Below are 21375 nucleotides of genomic sequence, written 5' to 3' on the forward strand. Positions count from 1 at the left end.
CACCAAACTTTGGGCTGGCAACAAGTTTCAATATTTCTTTCGAAGATTTTTAAAGAATCGAAGATTTTTAAAGAATCACACATTTTTTTTCTGAAACCTTAGATGGCAGAGATCACCATCTGACAACATTGTGTTTAAGATGAGCTTTTTACCCTTCGCGAAATAGAATGCGATCCTTTGACAGAAATATAGTATTATTTGGTGACAAAGCGACATGATAGTCTCTGTTGAGAATTGATAGCCCAGCGTGTCACATGAAGATACCCGACCGTGGAATATTCCATTCGTGGGAGTGGGGGAATTCTGCGTTATGCCGAGTGATATTTCTGATGAAAAGCTTTATCATGTACAGATTGGCCAGTTTGACAATCATACAGATGCACCAAAAAAGGCTATCAAAGGGGATGATAAAGGTGTGAAGAGACAGTTTTTCAGAAAAAAAAATCTTTGCTAACACACTCGATCTCGACCTAATCTCTCGCTCGCATTCACTTTTGGACTTGGCCAGAAGTGCCATACAGTGCCCCTCTTGCAGGCGCACAGGTCGTGATATGAATGTGAACTTCTTGTTGACATTTCGTCATTGAACTTTCAGTCAGTCCATGTAAGATGAACTCTGCTTCTCGTGTTTTAGAGTACTGTTTGTCAAAATATTGGTTGTTTATGCTTTCTCTGTTTTATTGTGAAAGATTCTGATGGTTTAGTCTTCTTGACATTGATTTAGGATGACTTGCAGTGACTTTTTGCGTCTAGATTAAGATGCAAAATTCAACGATTGTGTCTGACTTTGTTTTCTCTGTTTCAAATTCGATGACATATTATATTTTGGTCACAGAGAAGGCGGTACAGATGCGAATAAAATCTCGCTCGAATTGAGCTCAATGAGCGTTCCTTTTTCAATTCTATGTTCAAGACTGAAAGTAACTGGTCATGGTGAAATGGATCATGATTGCTCACCAACGTTTAATTTGTTAACGCGTCCCCCTCTGTTTTTTAATGTAAGTCTTCTGAAGTCACGCATGACAATGCTACGAAAAGGATAAGGTTAACAGTGTGAAGATCACTTGAATTGTGCTCTTTGTGATTAGTTTACCCTTGTTTACCCCTTGAAAGTACCTTAAGAATCGTATTGAAAACATGTTTGAGGAATTTTGTTTGTTTGTTCGTTCGTTCGTTCGTTCGTTCGTTCGTTTGTTCGTTTGTTTCATTTACCATCTGAGAAGATGGTTAGATAGTCCATAATCAGTGGGGTCCAGTTGGACTGTTGGATGTGAGGCGGGACCACTTCATCGGGTTATATGCACCCTGCTCTTTACAATGAATGAATGAAGCGGGATCTTTTCCGTGCATGAGTTGTGACTCTCTTACACTCTGTAGGCCCTACCTCCATTTTTATGTCTCATATCCGAGGGACGGAGTGTTTTGCCTATTATTATATAGAGGGACGGTATATGATTACACAAAAAATTGCTGAGTTAGACTTGGGGTTCGAACCCGGGTCCTTTGGATCTGGAGGCAGACACGCACTATTCAAAATAACTGCATTCAATAAAAAAAGTCCTGAAGTTGGTTAGTTTGGGACAGTGTATGTGTGTCTTTTTCATTTAGCTTTGAATATATTTGGATTTGATGAAGATTGATTTTGCAGTATGGACATGATAGATCCACCTGTTCATTCTAAAATTTGAACTCGGGCTTCACGAGAAGGAATATACAGGTATTCACATTATAGACACTGTATACAGGCCTACAGACGAGCATAATTGATACCTTCGGAAAAAAACTGACTACTTTGAAACTGCATACACACCAATAAAGGCTTGCATATAGTGTAATTATGATTCTTTAATGTGCAACATTGTTCTCTGTTCACCTCTGTTCTCTGTGTATGAAGTGTATTCTTTGTTTTTCACCTCAATGAATTTTAAATTGTATGGTTTAATTAGCAGTGCATCCAAACAACACAATGACAATCTATTGATGATACTGCACGCTGACAACGCCCCAACACTAACCACATAATGACAATGCATCAATTAAAGACAAACTGACACATAACACATAGTCCCGCAAAAGTAAACCAATGAGATAGAAATAAACAACAAACAAGACGTAATGTACAATGTTCATGTTATAATTTTCAATGGAGTCGAAATGTTTTTCCCCTTGGCTAACATTGGGGGGGGGGGGGCATTGAGAAAAGCATATAGACGTAATTCTGAATGACGCTGTTTTGGTTATACATGTACTGTATTGAATCAAGATTCAAGTCTTCAATAATAAAACTATACTTTCGTCATTTCATTCAGTGTATTCAAAACTAAATCGGAGGATTTTATAAAAATCATCAACATTCGAAGAAGGTTTACGATACACAATTCAAATTATTATCTTCTTCTTGATGGCAACTTTGGTTTCAATGACAAGGGATTCTACGCCATCAACACACAGACAATTCAACATTTTGTAAAATTTGAACAGACAGGTTTCTCTCACATACAATGCTACTCCTCCGCCTCGGCCTTCAATGCAAGTAGCTTGAAACATATAAGTAATGAAAAATGACTTGATGTATTGCTCATCCATGTCTCAGTCACTCCTATTATAGCCGGAAAAGGGGAACTTAAGAACCTGTAAATCTTTGAACACAACGTTTATCAATTTTTTTTATTCAAACTTCTTGGCAATATGATTGATCAGACTAAGCTTGTTCACCGACGCATTGATAGATACTAAATCACGAAACTGTTCGAAATCATAATGGTCGCATTCAGACATGAGGTATATCTTTAAGTTTTATTGATTGCCTGTTGTTTGTTCATGTATTGTTTGTTGTTGTTGTTGTAGCTCATTAGCTTGTTTGTGTTTGTCTTTTGAGTTTAGTACATGTAAATCTTGTCATTGCTTCTCTCTATCTTATTCTTGCCATGGTCTTTACTGTCTTTCTTTTTGTCTCCGTTTATGTTCTGTGATTTAAACACAATTTTTAAAATGCAAACTTGTAAGATGCAGTCCATCAAGGGTTTGACCATTGACAGGCCAATGGCCTTTTGTCATTCCCACACATCTGCTGCAGATCTTACTGTTTTTACTGTGTTTATATATCTTATACATCACTGTAACTGTCCTTGTACTGCTTATGCTTTGTTTTGTGTATATTTCTGTGTTCTGTTCTGTACATCTTATACATACACGTATGTCTATCATTGTGGGTTTTTTTTTGAAAGATGTGAAATAAATTGAATTAAATTGAATTGAATTGACATGTCAGAGGTGTAATTTTGAGAATCAGTATTCTCATTGGCATCAGAATTGACCGAAAAATCAGTGCCTAGATTCTAACGGGGAGACGCCATGGTAAGTCAGTGATAATAAAGCTTTGATGAGGATTCTTAAAGAGTCGATGTCGCGTAGAGAAGTGATTAGTTTCTTGGTTCCATTTTTTTTTATTGTAAAGATTCTTCCGTTAGTTGACCATGTTTGTGTCGTGTTCACGTGAGACAATGCTTTGGCGTACAATTCTCGCCTATTACGGATCTACCATACCGAGAAACAAAACTGTTAGCAGTTGAATCTACCAGAGTACTAAACTACTAAACTATACATACTACATACTAAACTACACACGAAAGAGGTCATAAAGTTAGCCGAAATCCCTCAATTTGTCTGTAGAAGTAGGTCCTACACTAGGCATATTATATATATATATATATATATATATAATATATACATATATACACACTTGTATATTTTTTTAGTGTTTTTCCATGTTTGTGAATATCTGTAGGCCTATTTTTTCATTGGATTTCCATTTGTGTGTAACTTGTTCAGTGGATGTTGCATATTATTTATCATTGTAGGACCTATGTGTTTGCACTTTCCCTCTATATGGGGCCTTTATTCATTCATTCATTCATTCATTCATTCATTCAGTTATTCATTCATTCATTCATTCATTCATTCATTCATTCATTCATTCATTCATTCATTCAATCAATCAATCATTCATTCATTTATTTTTCATTTCCAACAGAAGCATGTAAATATATTACAGAAATTGAATACATAGATTTCATCATAATACAAAATAAAGGATAAGTTTACAAAAAAATGTAAGTATACGGAAATGTTAGAAATGGGGAGGAATGCTAAAATGTTGGGCTTGTAGAGTGCTTTCCCCCCACTCGTAATGCAAGCTGAGCCCCATTAAAAAAAAGAAATGTTAGGGTGGCAACTCTTGCTAGAATAGCAACTTCTCATAGAAACAGCCAACCAGGAAGCTGGATTGATGTCATTATCATGACACACTGCCGTTTCAGAAAGAGTTGCTATCATAGCAACTTTTTTTGAAACGGGGGCCTGGTGTTCAGCTGGTGAAAGCAGGCCCTTAACCCGTGTATGAATAAAATAAACTCAACTCAATTAACTCAACTCGGCAAACCGGGTAACCATTTTACCTCTATACCACAATGTATCGTAAATATGTCATTTTTGCTTCAATTTCAACAAAAGCAAAACCAGAACAGTGAAGGCCTACAATTTATAGCCTCATGTATGGCAAATGAAGTCTATAATGTACCTGTGTGTCATTGTAGGAAATATTCAAAAATTTGGTATAGTCCAGTAGACGATGTCATAGACCATGTACATGACCTGGAAACGTTTTTAAGTACAAAGTTTGTTTTTTTTGTTGATTCGTGTTCTAGAAGGGTATTGGAGTAAATTTAGCTTGGTTGTCACCTGGGCAACCTTGGACAACTTTTTATTAGCCTAAGTATCATAATTACGTAATTAGCATATATAAAATATGTAATATATTACTAATTTTGATACAGGGAACCAGAAACATGGGAAATAAAATTTTTTAAGGGTTTTCTATATCGAGGAATCCATTCATAACATTAAATTTTTATTTCAAATTATGTAAGTGTCTTAGATATACCGTAATTAGCATAATGAGCGTATTTGCATACGTATAATGGTGAAGTATATGGTAATATATATCATTGATATGACCTGAAAATGCTGTTAAGCCCAAGGTTTTGTTGGTGTTGTGGTTGATTCATTCTTAAGATGGGTACTGAAGTTATCTGAGCTTGCTTGGTACCTTGGCAACCTTGAACAATCATTCTTATTAGTCTCATTAGCATATTATTCAGCTTATTACCGCACTATGTCATATGTTCTTAATTTCACTGCAGAAAGCCCGAAAACACGAGTATAATACGATTTTCAAGGGTTTTTCAAGACCAGGAATTCATCTGTAACACTGGTTTGTACTTCCAAATTATGTAACTGTCTGAAATATTATAATTAGCATAATTACATAATTGGCATAATTATTATGTATGTACAGTGTACAACAGTCCAGTAAATGATGTCATAGTATGCCATGTACTGTATATGACCTGGAAAAGTTGGTATGTACAAGGTCTTTGTAGACTGGGGTTTTAGATGGGTACTAACAACGCAGCCATCCTCTCAGCCTTGGGTAAATATCTTTGATTAGCCTAATAAGCATATCAATGATTTATACCTAATTAGCGTAATATGTATCCTGCTAATCTCAATCCAGGACGCCTGGCTATTGAATTTTAATACAGGAAGCCTGAAAACACGCAAATTATAGCTTGTTACTAGGAATCCATTTGTAACACCTGTTCCCAATTTAAAATGATGCAAGTATTTTAAATATCATAAATAGCATATTAACCTAATTTGCATATGTACAAAAGTAAGTTAGAACTGAAGTAGATAAATAAATACACGATATGTGAATGATTAAGTAAAGGTAAGTAATTAAGTAAAAATGTTAAGTACAAGGCTTTTTATTGCTTTATTTGTTTCAGACGAGTATTGAAGTAAGCTAAGCTTGGTTACCACCTTGGCAACCTAGTGCGATTATTATCTATTAGCCTCATTAGCATATTAAGCAAATTAGTACACTTCGTGTTTAATATGTAGTTAAATTTAATGTAGGAAGTTTAAAAACATAAAAAACCGTTTTTCAAGGTTTTAAATGAAGAGGAATTCATTATAACATTATAACCTGCCTTAGCGGCCACCTCTCTACAGCGGCCACCTGTCTATAGCGGCCACTGAAAAATCCCCCCCGAGAGAAAAGCAATGTTAAAGACCCTGTGTATAGCGGCCACCTGTCTAACGCGGCCAGCGGCCACAAATTTTGTTTCCCGTGGTAGATTTTAACCTGTCTATAGCGGCCAAAAACCCGATGGAGCCGCGGAGCCGAGCCGATAATTCAGCGTGTTTTTCTGCTTGTTAGCCGTGCCAGTCATTCCTGGGCAACGTTCAGTGATCGCCACCGTTGCATTCATCACTTATTCAGTCACAATAATGCACTAGTGTTAAGCTTTCTTCATGACTGTGTGCATGCTACAAGTCATGTACTGTGCAACAATTTCATAAACACCGGCATTGTTCTATGCATGATACACACATGTGCATACGTACACACATACATGTTAATGTAAGTATATATAGATGTATATAACGATGATACATGTTACCTGTCTATAGCGGCCACCTGTCTATACGGCCACTTTTCCCGTATCCCTTGGGTGGCCGCTATAGACAGGTTTGACTGTATTTGCAAATGGTACAAAGTGTCTTTAATATCGTAATTGGGGTAATGAGATTATTTGCATATTTCCTATAGTCCATTTTACGATACTAGATACCGTTTTATGTGACCTTGAGATGTTGTTAGATTATATATATATGTATATGAAATATATATATATATATATATATATATATATATATATATATATATATATATATATTGTCATGAATATGCATTTGTACAAAGTGACTGTGACATGTTCTTCCCACGTTGGAAAAAAGATAGATCGAGACTGGGACGATGCCGCTTGAGGCGAGGGAAGAATAAAGTTTTTGTTACATCATTGGTGGTGGTGATTTGTTTTGTTGTCAGAATGTGTGACACGTGTTGTTTCTTTATTATAAAGCGTAAACAACATATTCTATTGTCAACCTAATTAGATCTTTATGCTATTAGGCTACTAAACTGTAATTGCCTGATGTTGCCAAAGTGGCAACGAAGTATTATCTATCCTTGAATACAAATCTCAAAACCTCGAAAAGTCATATGATATGAGTATTCACATTCCTGGATTAAGATTAGCAACATGCGCATTGCATATTCTAATTAGCTAACATCAGGCTAATTAGCCTAATCAAAGATAATTGCCCAAGGTTGAGAGAGTGGTAACCAAGCTTAACTAGTTTACTGCATTGTTAGTTCCCATCTAACATATCTGAAACCCAAGTCTACAAAAGACCTTGTACATACCAACTTTTCCAGGTCATATACAGTACATGGCATATGACATCGTTTGCTGGACTATTACACTGTACATACATAATATGCAATAAAATTATGTAATTACGCTAATTATGATATTTAAGACAGGTACATAGTTTGGAAGTACAAACCAGTGTTACAGATGAATTCCTGGTCTTGAAAACCCCTTGAAAATCGTATTATACTCGTGTTTTCGGACTTTCTGCAGTGAAATTAAGAACATTAGCTGAATATGCTAATGAGACTAATAAAAATGATTGTTCAAGGTTGCCAAGGTATTAGGCAAGCTCAGATAACTTCAGTATATACCCATCTTAAGAATGAATCAGCCACAACACCAACAAATTCTTGGGCTTAACAGCATCTTTAGGTCATATCAATGATATATATTACCATATACTTCACCATTATACGTATGCAAATGCGCTCATTATGCTAATTACGGTATTTAAGACACTTACATAATTTGAAATAGAAAATTAATGTTATGAATAGATTCCTCGATATAGAAAACCCTTAAAAAGTTTTATTTCCCATGTTTTCTGGTTCCCTGTATCAAAATTAGTAATACATTACGTATTTTATATATGCTAATTACATAATTATGCTAATTAGGCTTATAAAAAAACAAGTTGCCCAATTAAGGTTGCCCAGGTGGCAACCAAGCTAAATTTACTCCCATATCCTGCTAGAACACGAATCAACCAAAGAAGAAGAAGAAAAAAAAAAAAAGATTGTACTGAAAAACTTTTCCAGGTCTAAAAAGTTTCTACTCGACTAGTAGGCCTATAAAAATCTTCGTCACGCAAAAAAAAAAAAAAAAAAAAAATCCTTATGATACTTGCATTATGAAACTGTTCGCCTTTTGGCTTCAGAGCTACCACTGTGCAAGAATATTTATTCTGAAAGCATAATGTCACGATGTTGACTCTGCTGTTGAAAGTTACAAGAAAGTTACAAGAAGCTTTGATTACCTTGCTGACTCGGTACCCAACCCCTACACATCTCATGATTTCAGCAATAACATGTCCACACACACTCGTGAATGTGGCTTTACAGTCGTCCTTTACATAGACGAGAGATTCTGTCAGTCTTTACAGGCACATGATTTGTCCAAGATAGTATGTTTTGATCACAACCCAGTGAAGAACAGGTTTAAGATAAAAGGTCTTCACATCACTACTCCCTCTTTTGCAATTGTGAGCACTCACATTTTCCACCTTCAAAAGTCCAACTCTCTTTTCATTCTATGCAAGATGTCATTGATGTCTCAGATGCTAGTCATTTTGTCCTCCTCAGGGGACATACATCCCAACCCAGGCCCAAAGTGTAAATGGCCATGTGGTATTTGTGGCAAAGCAGTCAGGTGGAATCAAGAAGGCATTCAGTGTGACCATTGTGAGCAGTGGCTCCATAGAGACTGCATACCTATGTCCCCTGGCATGTACCAAATTCTTTCAGAACACTCCCAGCTTTCATGGTGCTGTTGTACATGTGGCATGCCCTCTTTTAGCTCTAGTCTGTTTTGGACCTCTGGAACTAATAGTTTTATTCATGATAATAGTTTTGCAATATTGTCCAGCCCAGAGCTATCAAACAACAACTCTGATTCTGATTATAGCCATTTATCAGATTCACCATCTTCCAGAAAGAATAGCTCTGTAGGAGAACCTGTATCTTCATCCACACCTAGTAAACCCAGTAAGAAACAAAAAGGTCCTTCTTAGGGCCAAGCCACCATTTTAGGCAAACAGCTGATCAGAATAAATTGCGATTATTAATACTCAATTGTCAAAGTATTTTTGGTAAAAGAGCCGCCTTTGCTGAACTTGTTCACTCTTCAGACCCCCATATCATTGTTGGCACTGAGTCTTGGTTAAACCCAAGCATAAAGAATAGTGAGTGTTTTCCGGAGAATTATACAGTGTATAGGAAAGACAGAGAGAGGGGAAAAGCAGGAGGAGTATTTATAGCAGTAAGGAATGATCTCATCTCCACTCATTTAATCTCCCTGGATGTAGATTGTGAACTGATATGGATTTCACTGCAGATGGTGAACTCCAAACAAATCCACATTGGGTGTTTTTATCGCCCACCGAGTAAGGGTTCAGACCCTATCAAGAAACTCAGGGAATCCTTGTCTAGGATAGATTTCAGTAAAAACCCTATAGTATGGGTAGGAGGTGACTTTAATGTCCCAGACATTGATTGGTCCAATCTGTGTAGAAAGCCTGAACACCACTGCGTGTACCCCCAGGAACTGACCACAGAGCTTCTCGATTTAATCCACGATTTCTCATTCACTCAATTGGCTTACGAACCCAATCACAACCAGAAGACGAGATCAGGCAATGTTAGAAATATCCTGGACCTACTTCTCGTAACAAACCCTGGCTGTTTTGCACCAATTGTAACAAAAGCAGGAATATCTGATCATTTCAATATGATAGCAGAAATTTCTTTACGCCCAGTTCTCCATAAAGCAAAACGTAGAAAGATTTATTTATGGGATAAAGCAGATATATTTAATCTCAGAAAGGATATGGAAAATTTCTTTCAAGTTTTCCAGGCCAATTATGCACATAAGACAGTGGAGGAGAACTGGAACGCATTTAAGGAAGCTATTTATAGCAGTGTTGATTCAAATGTTCCTTCAAGGTATAAGAGTACTCGATTTAATCTTCCTTGGATAAACGGAACCCTCAAGCGATTGATTAGAAAGAAAAATAGGGCGTTTTATAGTGCCAAAACAGATGGATCCCATCGGAACTGGTGCCGTTATAGGCAGCTTCGTAAGCAAATCCAAAAAGAACTTCGAAAAGCTGAACAACATTTTTTAGGAACAACAGTTTTTGACTCACTCACTTCTAACCCCAAGAAATTTTGGTCTTTTATTAAGCAAAAGAGGCGTGACACAAATGGTATATCGGCTTTATACTCCAAGGGAAAACTAGCCGATACAGCTCGTGAAAAAGCTGAAGTCTTAAGTGATCAATATCAATCAGTTTTCACTAAAGAAGATTTGATTAATATTCCTCATATGGAACAGAGACAAATCCCAACAATATCAGATTTGATTATTTCTACAGAAGGTATTATGAAACTTCTTAAGAACTTAGATGTGAATAAAGCTTCTGGCCCAGACGGCATTTCTCCCAAATTTCTCAAGTTATGTGCTGCACAAGTAGCACCTATATTGCAAGTCATATTCACGCAAAGTCTTCGGACTGGCACGCTACCCCGAGATTGGAGACAAGCTAATATAAATGCTCTGTATAAGAATGGTAGTAGATCCGACCCAGCCAACTACAGGCCGGTATCCCTCACATCCACCTGCTGCAAAGTCTTAGAACATATCATCTATCGCCACATTATGAGCCATCTGGAGGATAACAATATCCTCAGTAACACACAACATGGATTCAGATCCAGACGGTCGTGTGAGTCCCAACTGATTACAACAATTCATCATATTTTCTCCTCTGTCGAAACCATTAAGCAAGTTGACGCTGTTGTGTTAGACTTTGCAAAAGCGTTTGATACTGTACGTACCACATCAGAGGCTCCTTCATCGCCTCAAGTATCTTGGAATCCAGGGCTCATTACTTTCATATTTCACAATTTCTCACAGAAAGGGAACAAACAGTCGTAGTCCAAGGGTCATCCTCAAGACCCGTTCATGTTTCTTCAGGAGTGCCCCAAGGCACTGTTCTGGGCCCATTGCTTTTCTTATCATATATTAATAATCTCCCTGATCAAGTTTCATCCAACGTCTGCCTATTCGCAGACGATTGTGTAGTTTACCGTCCCATTAAGACACATAAAGATTGTGTCATACTTCAACAAGATCTACGTACCTTAGAGGCTTGGGGAAAAAAATGGCAAATGAAATACAAGCTGGACAAATGCAACGTTATGCGCTTCACAAGGAAGTCTCGTCCCATTCATCACACGTACACCTTAGCCGGTCACCAGATAGAAACAGTGTCCAGTCACAAATACCTAGGAGTTGTCTTATCAGACAATTTAAAATGGAATAGACATATTGATATAACTACAGCCAGAGCAAGCAGCATGATTGGCTTTCTCCGTCGTAATCTACATAATGCACCGAGAAATGTTAAATTACAAGCATACAAGAGCCTAGTGCGTCCCCACTTGGAGTATTGCTGTACAGTATGGGACCCCTTCACTCAACGTAACATCTCCAAGATTCAAGCAGTACAAAATAGAGCAGCCAGATTCATCTGTAATGATTACAAGTGGCAATCTTCCGTCTCCGGAATGATAAAGGATCTCAAACTTCATCCACTCCCAGAACGACGCAAGCTTTTAAGGCTATCAACATTTCATAAAATAAAGCACAGCAATATTGATCTAAATCTCGAGGATTATATCAGTCCTGCTCAAGCACCGAGAGGTATGACAACCCGAAGTTATCATCCGGACAATTACTCTACTTTACACGGTTCCTCAACTGCTCTTGCCAACTCCTTCTTCCATAGAACAGCGAAGGATTGGAATAATCTGCCGAGTAACATAAAGCAGATTCATAAATTTGACACATTCAAAGAAGCGCTCCAGCGTCACCTCCGTTGTGATTAGCTGCACATCACACACCACAGTGCTGAGTGATACTCTATCCAGAGTTTTTCAGCGTATTCATCCAGATCCAGATCCAGATCCAGCTTGGGACCATTTTTATATGCACTCGATGCACAAAAGCTGTAGGCCTATGTGTGGCACGGGGGTGGGGGGGGGGGGGGGGGGGATCTTTTTTAATAGTACATATACACAGTACTGTACTAGTAATACAGCGTTCCTATCCTCCGGCCCGAAAAGCGTGCGCTTCGAACTCCCGGTACGATATTCTGTGTACAGTCGACTAGTCTCGTTCGCGTTTCAACAGACATCTTTCGTGCATGCATGGGACCAAGCAAGCAAGACTGCAAGAGAGGGTGTACAAATAGTATAATATACTGACGTGAGCGATGAGGGTGGTGGCATTGATTAGGTAAAGTAATATTTGCTGTCGGCTTTTGTGATTGACTGGAAAGCGTTGTTTCCAGGGTTACACAATTAATGCGATACGAGTTACATAGATTTAAAGAACAGCCATTGCGCTCGTTTAGTCCCACGCGTGTATTTTTATGTTACCAATTCCCTAGCTGCACATTGAAATTGACGAGTGCACTAACGTAACTTGTGATATACAAGTATAACGACATTAACGTTATACACCGTAGTAGGATTGCATAATCTATGTCCATCAGTATTTTGGTATAGTATATGTGTATTAAGTGTACCAATCAGTAAAGAATACAAACAAACGAAAACAAAAATGGCTGCACACTCTCACACACCACAGTGCGTAATCTAAAAAAGTTTACAAGACAGTGCGAGTTGTGTGTCCATTTGCAAACATAAGGTTTAGCACAGTTCTTAAACTTCCCGATGGAATCCCATTTTCTTTGCTCATTTTTCCACCAACAGTTCTAACTTGTTACATGTACTGTAGTGTTCTATTCGTGGATTGATTTAAATGGCACAAACATACAGAAAAGCCGGCAAGTTAAGAAAGGAGAAAACCTTGTATAGCACTACACTGTATTAAAACTATTGACTAAGATTGTCAGAACAGAAAAGGGTTAATTTTTGTTTCTGGTACAACTGTCTGTTCATACAGCGGGGGCAAAGACAGCTGCTTCAACATGATGCAGTGTGTCGCCGAAAGTCACGACCTTGTAGCTCTGGTCAACCTATATCCACATCATGTGGGTGAGTATCGAACTACTGTATACTATTGTGCTTCAGTGAAGAATAAAAGATTACAGAGACAGTGGACTCCCTTTAAAACTTGAATATAATGAAGTCCTCAGGATCAGCAGTTTTCTTTTGTTATATTGAAATTTCGTCATAACCGAACAAATAAACAGTAATAAACAGGAATTTTTACTTCCTTTTAACTGGAATTTCATTATAACCATTATACTTATATACGGTAGTACAGTACATTATCTCTTAAGGGTGTGTGTGTGTTCCATTATATGTTTGTGGTAAGTGTTTGTGGCTGTGTATATCTGTCTGTGTGTGTGTGTTTGTGTGTGGATGTGTTCAGATTTAATTCAAAATTAATGTGTGATGTTGAAGAGTGATTGAATGTACATGAATGTGAGCATTGCAACTGATTGACCTACGATATGTACATCAATGCAAAAAAAAAAAATTACGTAGATGTAATTTAGGGCAATTTGTCAATCAGTTGCAATAAAAACACCTCAATGGAAGAATTTCATGAATTTGAATAATGTGAGTAACGGTATTGTATTGATTATGTATGTGTGTGAGAACTTGTGCACTGTGTATTCAAATGGAATATGATTGCTATTGATTTTTATGGAATGAAATCCAAGATTATGAAAGAAAGAAACATGTAAACAGGAGGGGTGGCGGTATGAAATAAGTGATAGCTAGTACTTGTGTAATACTCTCAAAGAACAGTCTGTAAAGAGGCCTCTTACAATGATATTGCGTCTGATCTTCATCAACTACTGCAGCTGCTACTGTACGTACGGAATATTTCTTAGTGTGACAATGCTTGAGTAAATTTTGTGTACAACTGAACTAGTGCAAAAATGATAACATGCAAATATTTGTGTGACATAATTATGAAGATAGTACACTGTATACTCTTATCCACAGAGTGAAGTTTGCTGAACTTGATCCAGAGGAAAAATGAAAACAAAGCTTTAGAAGATTGTACTTTTTTACAGAATTGGACTTGAACCAGGAACAAGAGACTGTTTGATTGGCCCTGTGAGCCACAACAAATAATCAACAGTATTTCAGCAAGAATATGAGAAAGGAATGAAGAAATGAGAACAAATCTCGTCAGCTTGCTTTAATGTTTGAGTTGTAAAGGTCATCATTCATTGAAAAAGCTCATCTGAGATTGCTTTGATCCTTGATCTGTTGCAATGTGTTTGGGCCAGTTATCAGTGCTCACATGATACAAAGATGAATATGAAAATGTACATCAGGCTTAACTATTTTGTTATGCCAGTCAGAAAAACAAAGTTTGAATGATGCAGTACGATCCTCAGTATCGTAGGAGTGATTCACTTGAAGATCTGTTCAAACTAGTATCCACTGAAAAGATGTACTTCCTATGCTGGATATTAGTGATTAGATATAATGTGAAGAAAAGTTTTAAAACCTCCTAGTTTTTGTCTGTACTAACACCACTGTACAATGTGTAGCTCTGAGAATGACATTTATAACATCTAATTCAAATGTCTTCTGATCTGATTGTATGTGATGTGCTTGCCTCTGTCCTCATGCGTTGTTATCATCAATGGCATTTCCTCTTCAGATGAGCTGGACAGCTACATGTTTCAGACTGTGGGTCACCACGCCATTGACCTCTACTCACAGGCCATGGGGCTGCCCCTGTACAGGGCCCCGATCAAGGGGGGCTCTGTGGAGCAAGGGAGGGACTACCACCCCACTGCCGGAGATGAGGTGGAGGACCTCTACCAGATCCTGAAGAAAGTGAAAGTGAGTCCCTGAATCTGTATCCATCAAGTCCTTGCTCTGGGTTTACTTTGCCTCAATGATACGGTTTATTGTAAACATTTTTGTTTTTGAGGGATTAGATATTCATGCTGAGTAGTCCAAAAACATATTCATGGGTTCTTAAATTCATCCTGCGCAATTTCTCGCTGATATGTTTTCATCCAGGTCACACGCACAAAAAAAGACAGAATTGGATTGGCATTTCCGGCATGAAAACCAGCATACTGCCTGATTGCGTTGAAAAAGTAAATTGAACCGACAAGTACAGTAATGTTTGGAGAGGGAACAGACTTGTGAAAGTCTGTACAATGTGCGTCAAAGTTTTCCAGCAGCATCAGTGACAAAGTAGTGAAGTATTGCAGTCCCAGGGCCAGGGTCATGATCAGCCGATCAGCATGCTTTGAACACTAAGCATCTTTAAACTGCTTCTAATCTGATTTGGTTTGATTTGATTTAATTTGATTTGATTTGATTTCTGCATTTTTCACAAAGTACATAAACAATTTTCCACTACTAATTATATTATACCCAACACTATAATCATATACAGTCAAACCTGTCTATAGCGGTCACCCAAGGGAAACGGAAAAAGTGGCCGTTATAGACAGGTGGCCGCTATAGACAGGTTATCTAACTTTGCGTACATTGCCTACAAATGTACATGTATCATCGTCGTATCTATAAATACAGGGTACGTACATGTGCATAATGTGTGTACGTATACACATGTGGGTTTCATGCATTGAACAATGCCGGTGTTCTTGAAATAATTATTGTTGCACAGTAGCATGTGTACAGTCGTGAAGGAAGCTTGATACTAAATGCGCGATGAATGCAGCGATGGCGATCACTGAACGTTGCCCATGAATGACTGGCACGGCTTCTAAAAGCAGAAAAAACGCGCTGAATTATCAGCTCTTTGGCCGCTATAGAGAGGTTAAAAGCTACCGCGGGAAACAAAATTTGTGGCCGCTGGCCGCGTTAGACAGGTGGCCGCTATACACAGGGTCTTTAACAGGGCTTTTCTCTCGGGGGGGATTTTTCAGTGGCCGCTATAGACAGGTGGCCGCTATATAGAGGTGGCCGCTAAGGCAGGTTTGACTGTATAATGTACCAATAATAAGATATTGTGAATGTGGGGTTTAATCATACACAAACTAGAGAAGCACTCTGAGAGCGCAGACCTCCGCCAAGCATGCAGCTCATTTCCACCACTGATTTTGTTCTTCCATAGAGATTTCAGTGATTTCTACCCATACGTACTTATAGCATTGTGTGCTGATAGTCGCCCGATTTCCCATAATAGAAGCCTTTGTTATGTCATAAACCCTCAGCTGCACGGCGCGCCTCGCCCTAGATAGTAGAAACTAGAGCACGCTCTTTAGTGCGTGCATGCAAACCTCAAATACGCACAGCCTGAACTCCCAAGTTCATTGACCCTACCTGCCAAAATATCAAAAATCCTTCATAAATTCCCCCAAAATTGTCGGATCACTACCAAAATTTAATTATCTCTTACTTGTATCATTCTAAACCTTTCCTGCAGGTTTCATCCAAATCTAGTCACTACTTTTTGAGTTATTTTGCGCAAGGACAAACACACAAACACAGAAACCAACGGTAACGAAAACATAACCGCCTCCCTTGGCGGAGGTAACAATTGGAAAATCAGTGATCATTCATTTGAATGATTTCAAACAAAATGCTGAAGCTTGAATTTGATGACAACCTCTGAAAATGCATAAATTGTATTATGGCTTAAATTTCATTACAAATCTGTTGCAAATTCTTTAAGAAATAAACATAAAGAGGGTGATTTTCAAAGTATTGAGCATGTTTCAACTACTAAATGTTGCTAAATGTTGCATGCATTATTGATGGTAGAGTAAAGTTGTATTAAGAAGCTGCTATGGATTTACAAGCTGGTCATTTGTTTTTGTTATTGGAGCTGAGAGGGGATTGTACTGTGTGTCATAATCTGAACAGTTGTTTTGGTTACCAAAGTATTACATTTTTATTGACACATGAAGGGACAAAAAGGAAAGGGTGTGGTGGGGATTTCTCTAATAGATGCTTCCAGATTTGTTGTATCTCATTCCACCAGTTGATTTCATATGACTTAATTTCTGTCCTGTTTTAAAGGAAGACCTGCAAATAGAGGCTGTCTCGGTTGGAGCCATCCTATCCAACTATCAGAGAGTTAGAGTGGAAAATGTGTAAGTTTTTAATTGAATGGATTGTAGAGAATGCATTTCCCCTTCTTTGTGTGTCTTTCTTTTATACTTTGCATACCCTTCACTATTATTCCTTGCAAAAAGAAGATGAAGTTTATGAGAAGATAACTTTGCATATAAACTCTTTACTTAGTGGTCCTTGCAAGAAGAAGAAGAAGAAGAAGAAGTAGAAAAATGAAATAGACTTTAATATTGAATGTTTTTAAAGATTTGTGCCCAAAGAGACCAAAGGTGTACACTGCCTTGTAGTAAGTATTAGTATCTTGAAACATAACAACTGGAATGGAATCATTGCATTATACATATCCTCCCCAGGTCACATGTCCAAGTTATAAATGTTACATTTGGCTTCATGCATTCATTTCATCCCTTTCAAGGCATGATTTATGACATTTACAAGTTTCAGGATGAATCTACTGTGCTACATCTTAAATATTGTGATCTTGATAAACACACAAGAGACGTGTAGGAAATGATTTCTTGCAATTATTCTAGCTGGATGATTTGCAGTATAGTGAAAACTGGTAGTGACACAATGATGCCACCATGCTCAAAACTACAGATTTTTTTAAAGAACATTGTAATTACGGCAGATTGTACTATGAATGTGGAATTTGCACAGGGTAAATACTGTATGTACCCTTTGCAAAGAGACAAATTGACCTAAGATTATGACATACAATTGTAGGCCATACTTTAATTGTAAGCTATCTGAAGGCATACTTCCAGGCGACATACGGAAGTTCTTAAAAGTCTACTAAACATGTACAGGTTTGTAACAAACTATAAAGTCAGAATCAACAATTGATGGAAGCAGAGCCAATGTTTTGTTTTGTACCCTATGTCAGGTGTTTACGTCTCGGTCTCACATCCCTGGCCTATCTGTGGCGACGGGACCAGACGGAGCTGCTGGGGGAGATGATTGATGCCGACATCCATGCCATCATCATCAAAGTGGCAGCTCTAGGTTTGTGTGTGTGTGTATGTTTGTTTTGTATGTGTGTGTATGTTTGTTTGAGTTCAGACTGGATTTTTTTTTTTTTCAAGAAGCAAATGGTGAAATGTGCCCAATTGCCTTGAGCAAACTATAATGTCCCCAGTTTTGGGCACTTTGCGAGAATGTAAAAAGTGTGTGCTAACCCCCCCCCCCCCCCCCCCCATTTCATTTTTGGTCAAATAAGGGTGGGATTTCACGGAGCACGCGAACGATTTGCGAAGGACGCGAATGACAAAATCCAACATTCGGAAAAGTTTTTCTCAGATTGTGTTCCGACAATGAAGCCGAAAACTATTCTTGTGCATTTTGTGCGAAGTTTCCACGACGTTTGTGCGAATGTCGTGTGTATCATTGCTAAAGTACAGCATGTTACGTACACATAATCTCTGTAGTTCAAATGAAATTTTACATACTTAAGATTAATCTTAAGTGTATTCTGCGATTTTTTTTGTATATCAAACATTTCTTTCTCTTTGCTAGTCTTTAATTTCTTTTGTTACTATAGTTGTTAATAATTCTTTGATGTTAGATGTATGCTACAATTTTTATCTGTAGAAAACGTATAAGTCATACATCCCCCAAACGTGCGCTACACGTTCGCGAGAATGTCTCAAAATGTACGCGAACAGTTTGCGATTACGTCGTAAAATGATCGGAAAAACTTCGCAGATTTCGCATAACATACGCGAGACATTCTCCAAAGTTTCGGAGTCTGTTTGGGGTTTCACGAACATTTTGCGAACATCGCGCGTGTCTTGCGAAGGTCTTGGGCATATGACGAGGCTTTAAAGACACTTTCGAGAACAATTCACGAGCAAATCACGACCAAGTGTGCGGAAAAGTTTCGCAAAAAATTTCAAACTTTTTTGAAATTCTCGCCGAAGTAAAAACGACATTGGCGAACAACTGACGACGCTTCCGAACCCTCACGTTTGTTTGGCGAACTTTTGCAGACTAAAATACGAATGCTGGATTTTGCCATTCGCGTCCTTCGCAAATCGTTCGCGTGCTCCGTGAAATCCCACCCTTAGTCATAATGTTAAGATAGATAGATCTCTGTACAATGTTTGTATATATAGTATAAATGTTGTTTGTCTTTGTACAATGTTTTGTTTTGTTTTGTTTTGTTTTGTTTTTGTGAATTTCAATTTTGTGGCACTGAACGAAATTTGAATTAAGGATTAAAAAGAAAATTACAGTGTGCAGCATGTGCATTATGTGGTAGGGCACTTCCGTAAGGTCGGACATACATTTTGGACACTTTGAAGGCCTGGATTTTAATTATCAATGAGAGCATCTGTGTTTCTAAGTATGCATGATGTGTAAAGACATTAGTACTTTAAACTCACTTACTATTAAAGTGGTAGTGGTACCTTGTTTCATTTTTCTAGGGTAATGTGTAAAAAAAATACCATGGTGTCAGACGTATGTGAACGAAATGACTTTTCCAGACTTAAAGATTCATGTTTAAAACTCTGTGATGTGTGAGGGCTTATAGAAAAACTGATACCAGTTTTGATTGCATGAAGGACTGAACTTTGTAACATATACCAGAATTATGTATAACTGTGTCAAAAAGTTATGTAAATTCTCAAGATATTTCGGAGTCGGACGTAGATTTTATGGTGTTGGATGTATGTGTGTGAAATTTTCAGAGTGTACGTCCAACACCGATCCGGCCCTCTGTATTTTCTGAAGTACAAAAAACTATTCAAGTAATGATTCATATTTCAGACACTTGAGGTAATACTCCATGCAGACACATATGTTAAACATTTAAGAAATTTATTGTGTTCATTTTAACCAGTGCACAAAATTGAGAAAATCAGAAACGTACGTCTAACACCAGACTGCATTTTTTTTTTATTTGGCAGAAAAATTATTGATTTTTCCAAAGCATTTGTACTCAAAACCAAGTGAATATATTTAGAAGCAATGATGAACTCTTCTATTTGTTTATCAATCCAACTTCAAAATCCATATATGAAAAAAACAAAACAAAACAGAACTCGCAATCAAAATAAAACTTCTGACATTTTGTGTTTTAAATGCCAGTATATAACAATAAAGCTAAGTTGCTTCACAGGGATCAGTGCCACTGAACAGTAGAAATGAATTAAACATCAATGTTTGTTAGAAAATAAGATGAGTTATGAAAGGTGAAAGAATGACCACAATGTGCAATTACTACATTACATCTGTAATACCTACTTAAGGCTACTGCAGCCTACACAAGACATGAAGAATGATTTGAACATATTACACATTACATGTAGCTAGATTCTATAGTGTCATAGCATTAAAAAAACAACAACAATTATATGTCAACCTTTAACAAAATTTTTATAACAATGCATGCATGCTTTTCGTTAACACCAATCCTGAAAAAAAAAAAAGAGAAATATATAATAATTGATTATTGGATCATGTCCTTTTCTTTCCTAACCAACAACATTATTAGTTTGATAATGTGCCAAATTTAATTAGTGGATAGTTTAACAATTTATAAATCTACACACTGCATGTCTTTCTGTTCTTCAATGGCACCATTATTCAGCTCTATTAAAGAAAAGACCACTGTAATGAAGAGCTTAAAAATCCCAATCAAACTGAATTTTAAAAAAAAATGTATTTAAGGAGCCATGTAGCCAGGCAGTAACAATTTTTGTGTGAAATATTTCAAAGATTGTTCATCCAGAAAAGAAACTTCTTCAGGAATTCAATCTTCTCTGCAAATAAGGTACTCAATTCTGCTTCCTGTTGAATACTGGTGCCCTTAATTAGGGTACTAGAATTTTAAAATGTATGTACAATGTATCAAATATTATAAGGATTCTTGTAGCTTGTCTGACTGGAAAGTGATGATACCTTTCAATGTAGATCAGTCTTAATTCCAAAACAGTTTGCTATTGGCTTGAGACATTTAACTGTGGCCTTTGTGGGAAAAGAACTTAGATAGAGTTCAAGTCATACCGGTTCAAGAGTCATTTGCCTTGTAATTGAAAGATCACACAATTATCTACTGCTAGCATTATAAAACAAGTGTGTTTGTAAAAGATTTTATTTCAACAAGAAGCAAAAATACAAATAACCAGTTTTTGGCAGTTTTGTAGTTCCTCAGTTTGACATGTCTCATCAGTTTGAACAGATTCAACTAAAGAAAAACTCCAAACTCAATCAACATGTTGAAGACCTAGATACAAGTACTAATGCTAAAGTCAAAC

At 37.3% G+C, this 21375-nt stretch overlaps 1 protein-coding gene across 1 annotated transcript in view; it reads left to right on the forward strand.

The window, feature by feature from the left end:
• The first annotated feature begins 12336 nt into the window (after positions 1-12336).
• The window catches only part of LOC139714579 (uncharacterized), a 32863-nt gene continuing 23824 nt past the window's right edge, over positions 12337-21375 (forward strand). Inside the window, exons 1-5 of the mRNA XM_071626269.1 lie at positions 12337-12359; positions 13032-13123; positions 14718-14902; positions 17063-17136; positions 18003-18121. Coding sequence (XP_071482370.1) covers positions 12337-12359; positions 13032-13123; positions 14718-14902; positions 17063-17136; positions 18003-18121 — 493 coding nt within the window. The remainder of the gene's footprint in view (positions 12360-13031; positions 13124-14717; positions 14903-17062; positions 17137-18002; positions 18122-21375) is intronic.

Source organism: Diadema antillarum, unplaced genomic scaffold, assembly GCF_040938485.1.
Source record: "Diadema antillarum isolate AM-2024a unplaced genomic scaffold, OU_Dant_1.0 seq00002322_RagTag, whole genome shotgun sequence".
Classification (NCBI taxonomy): Eukaryota; Metazoa; Echinodermata; class Echinoidea; order Diadematoida; family Diadematidae; genus Diadema; species Diadema antillarum.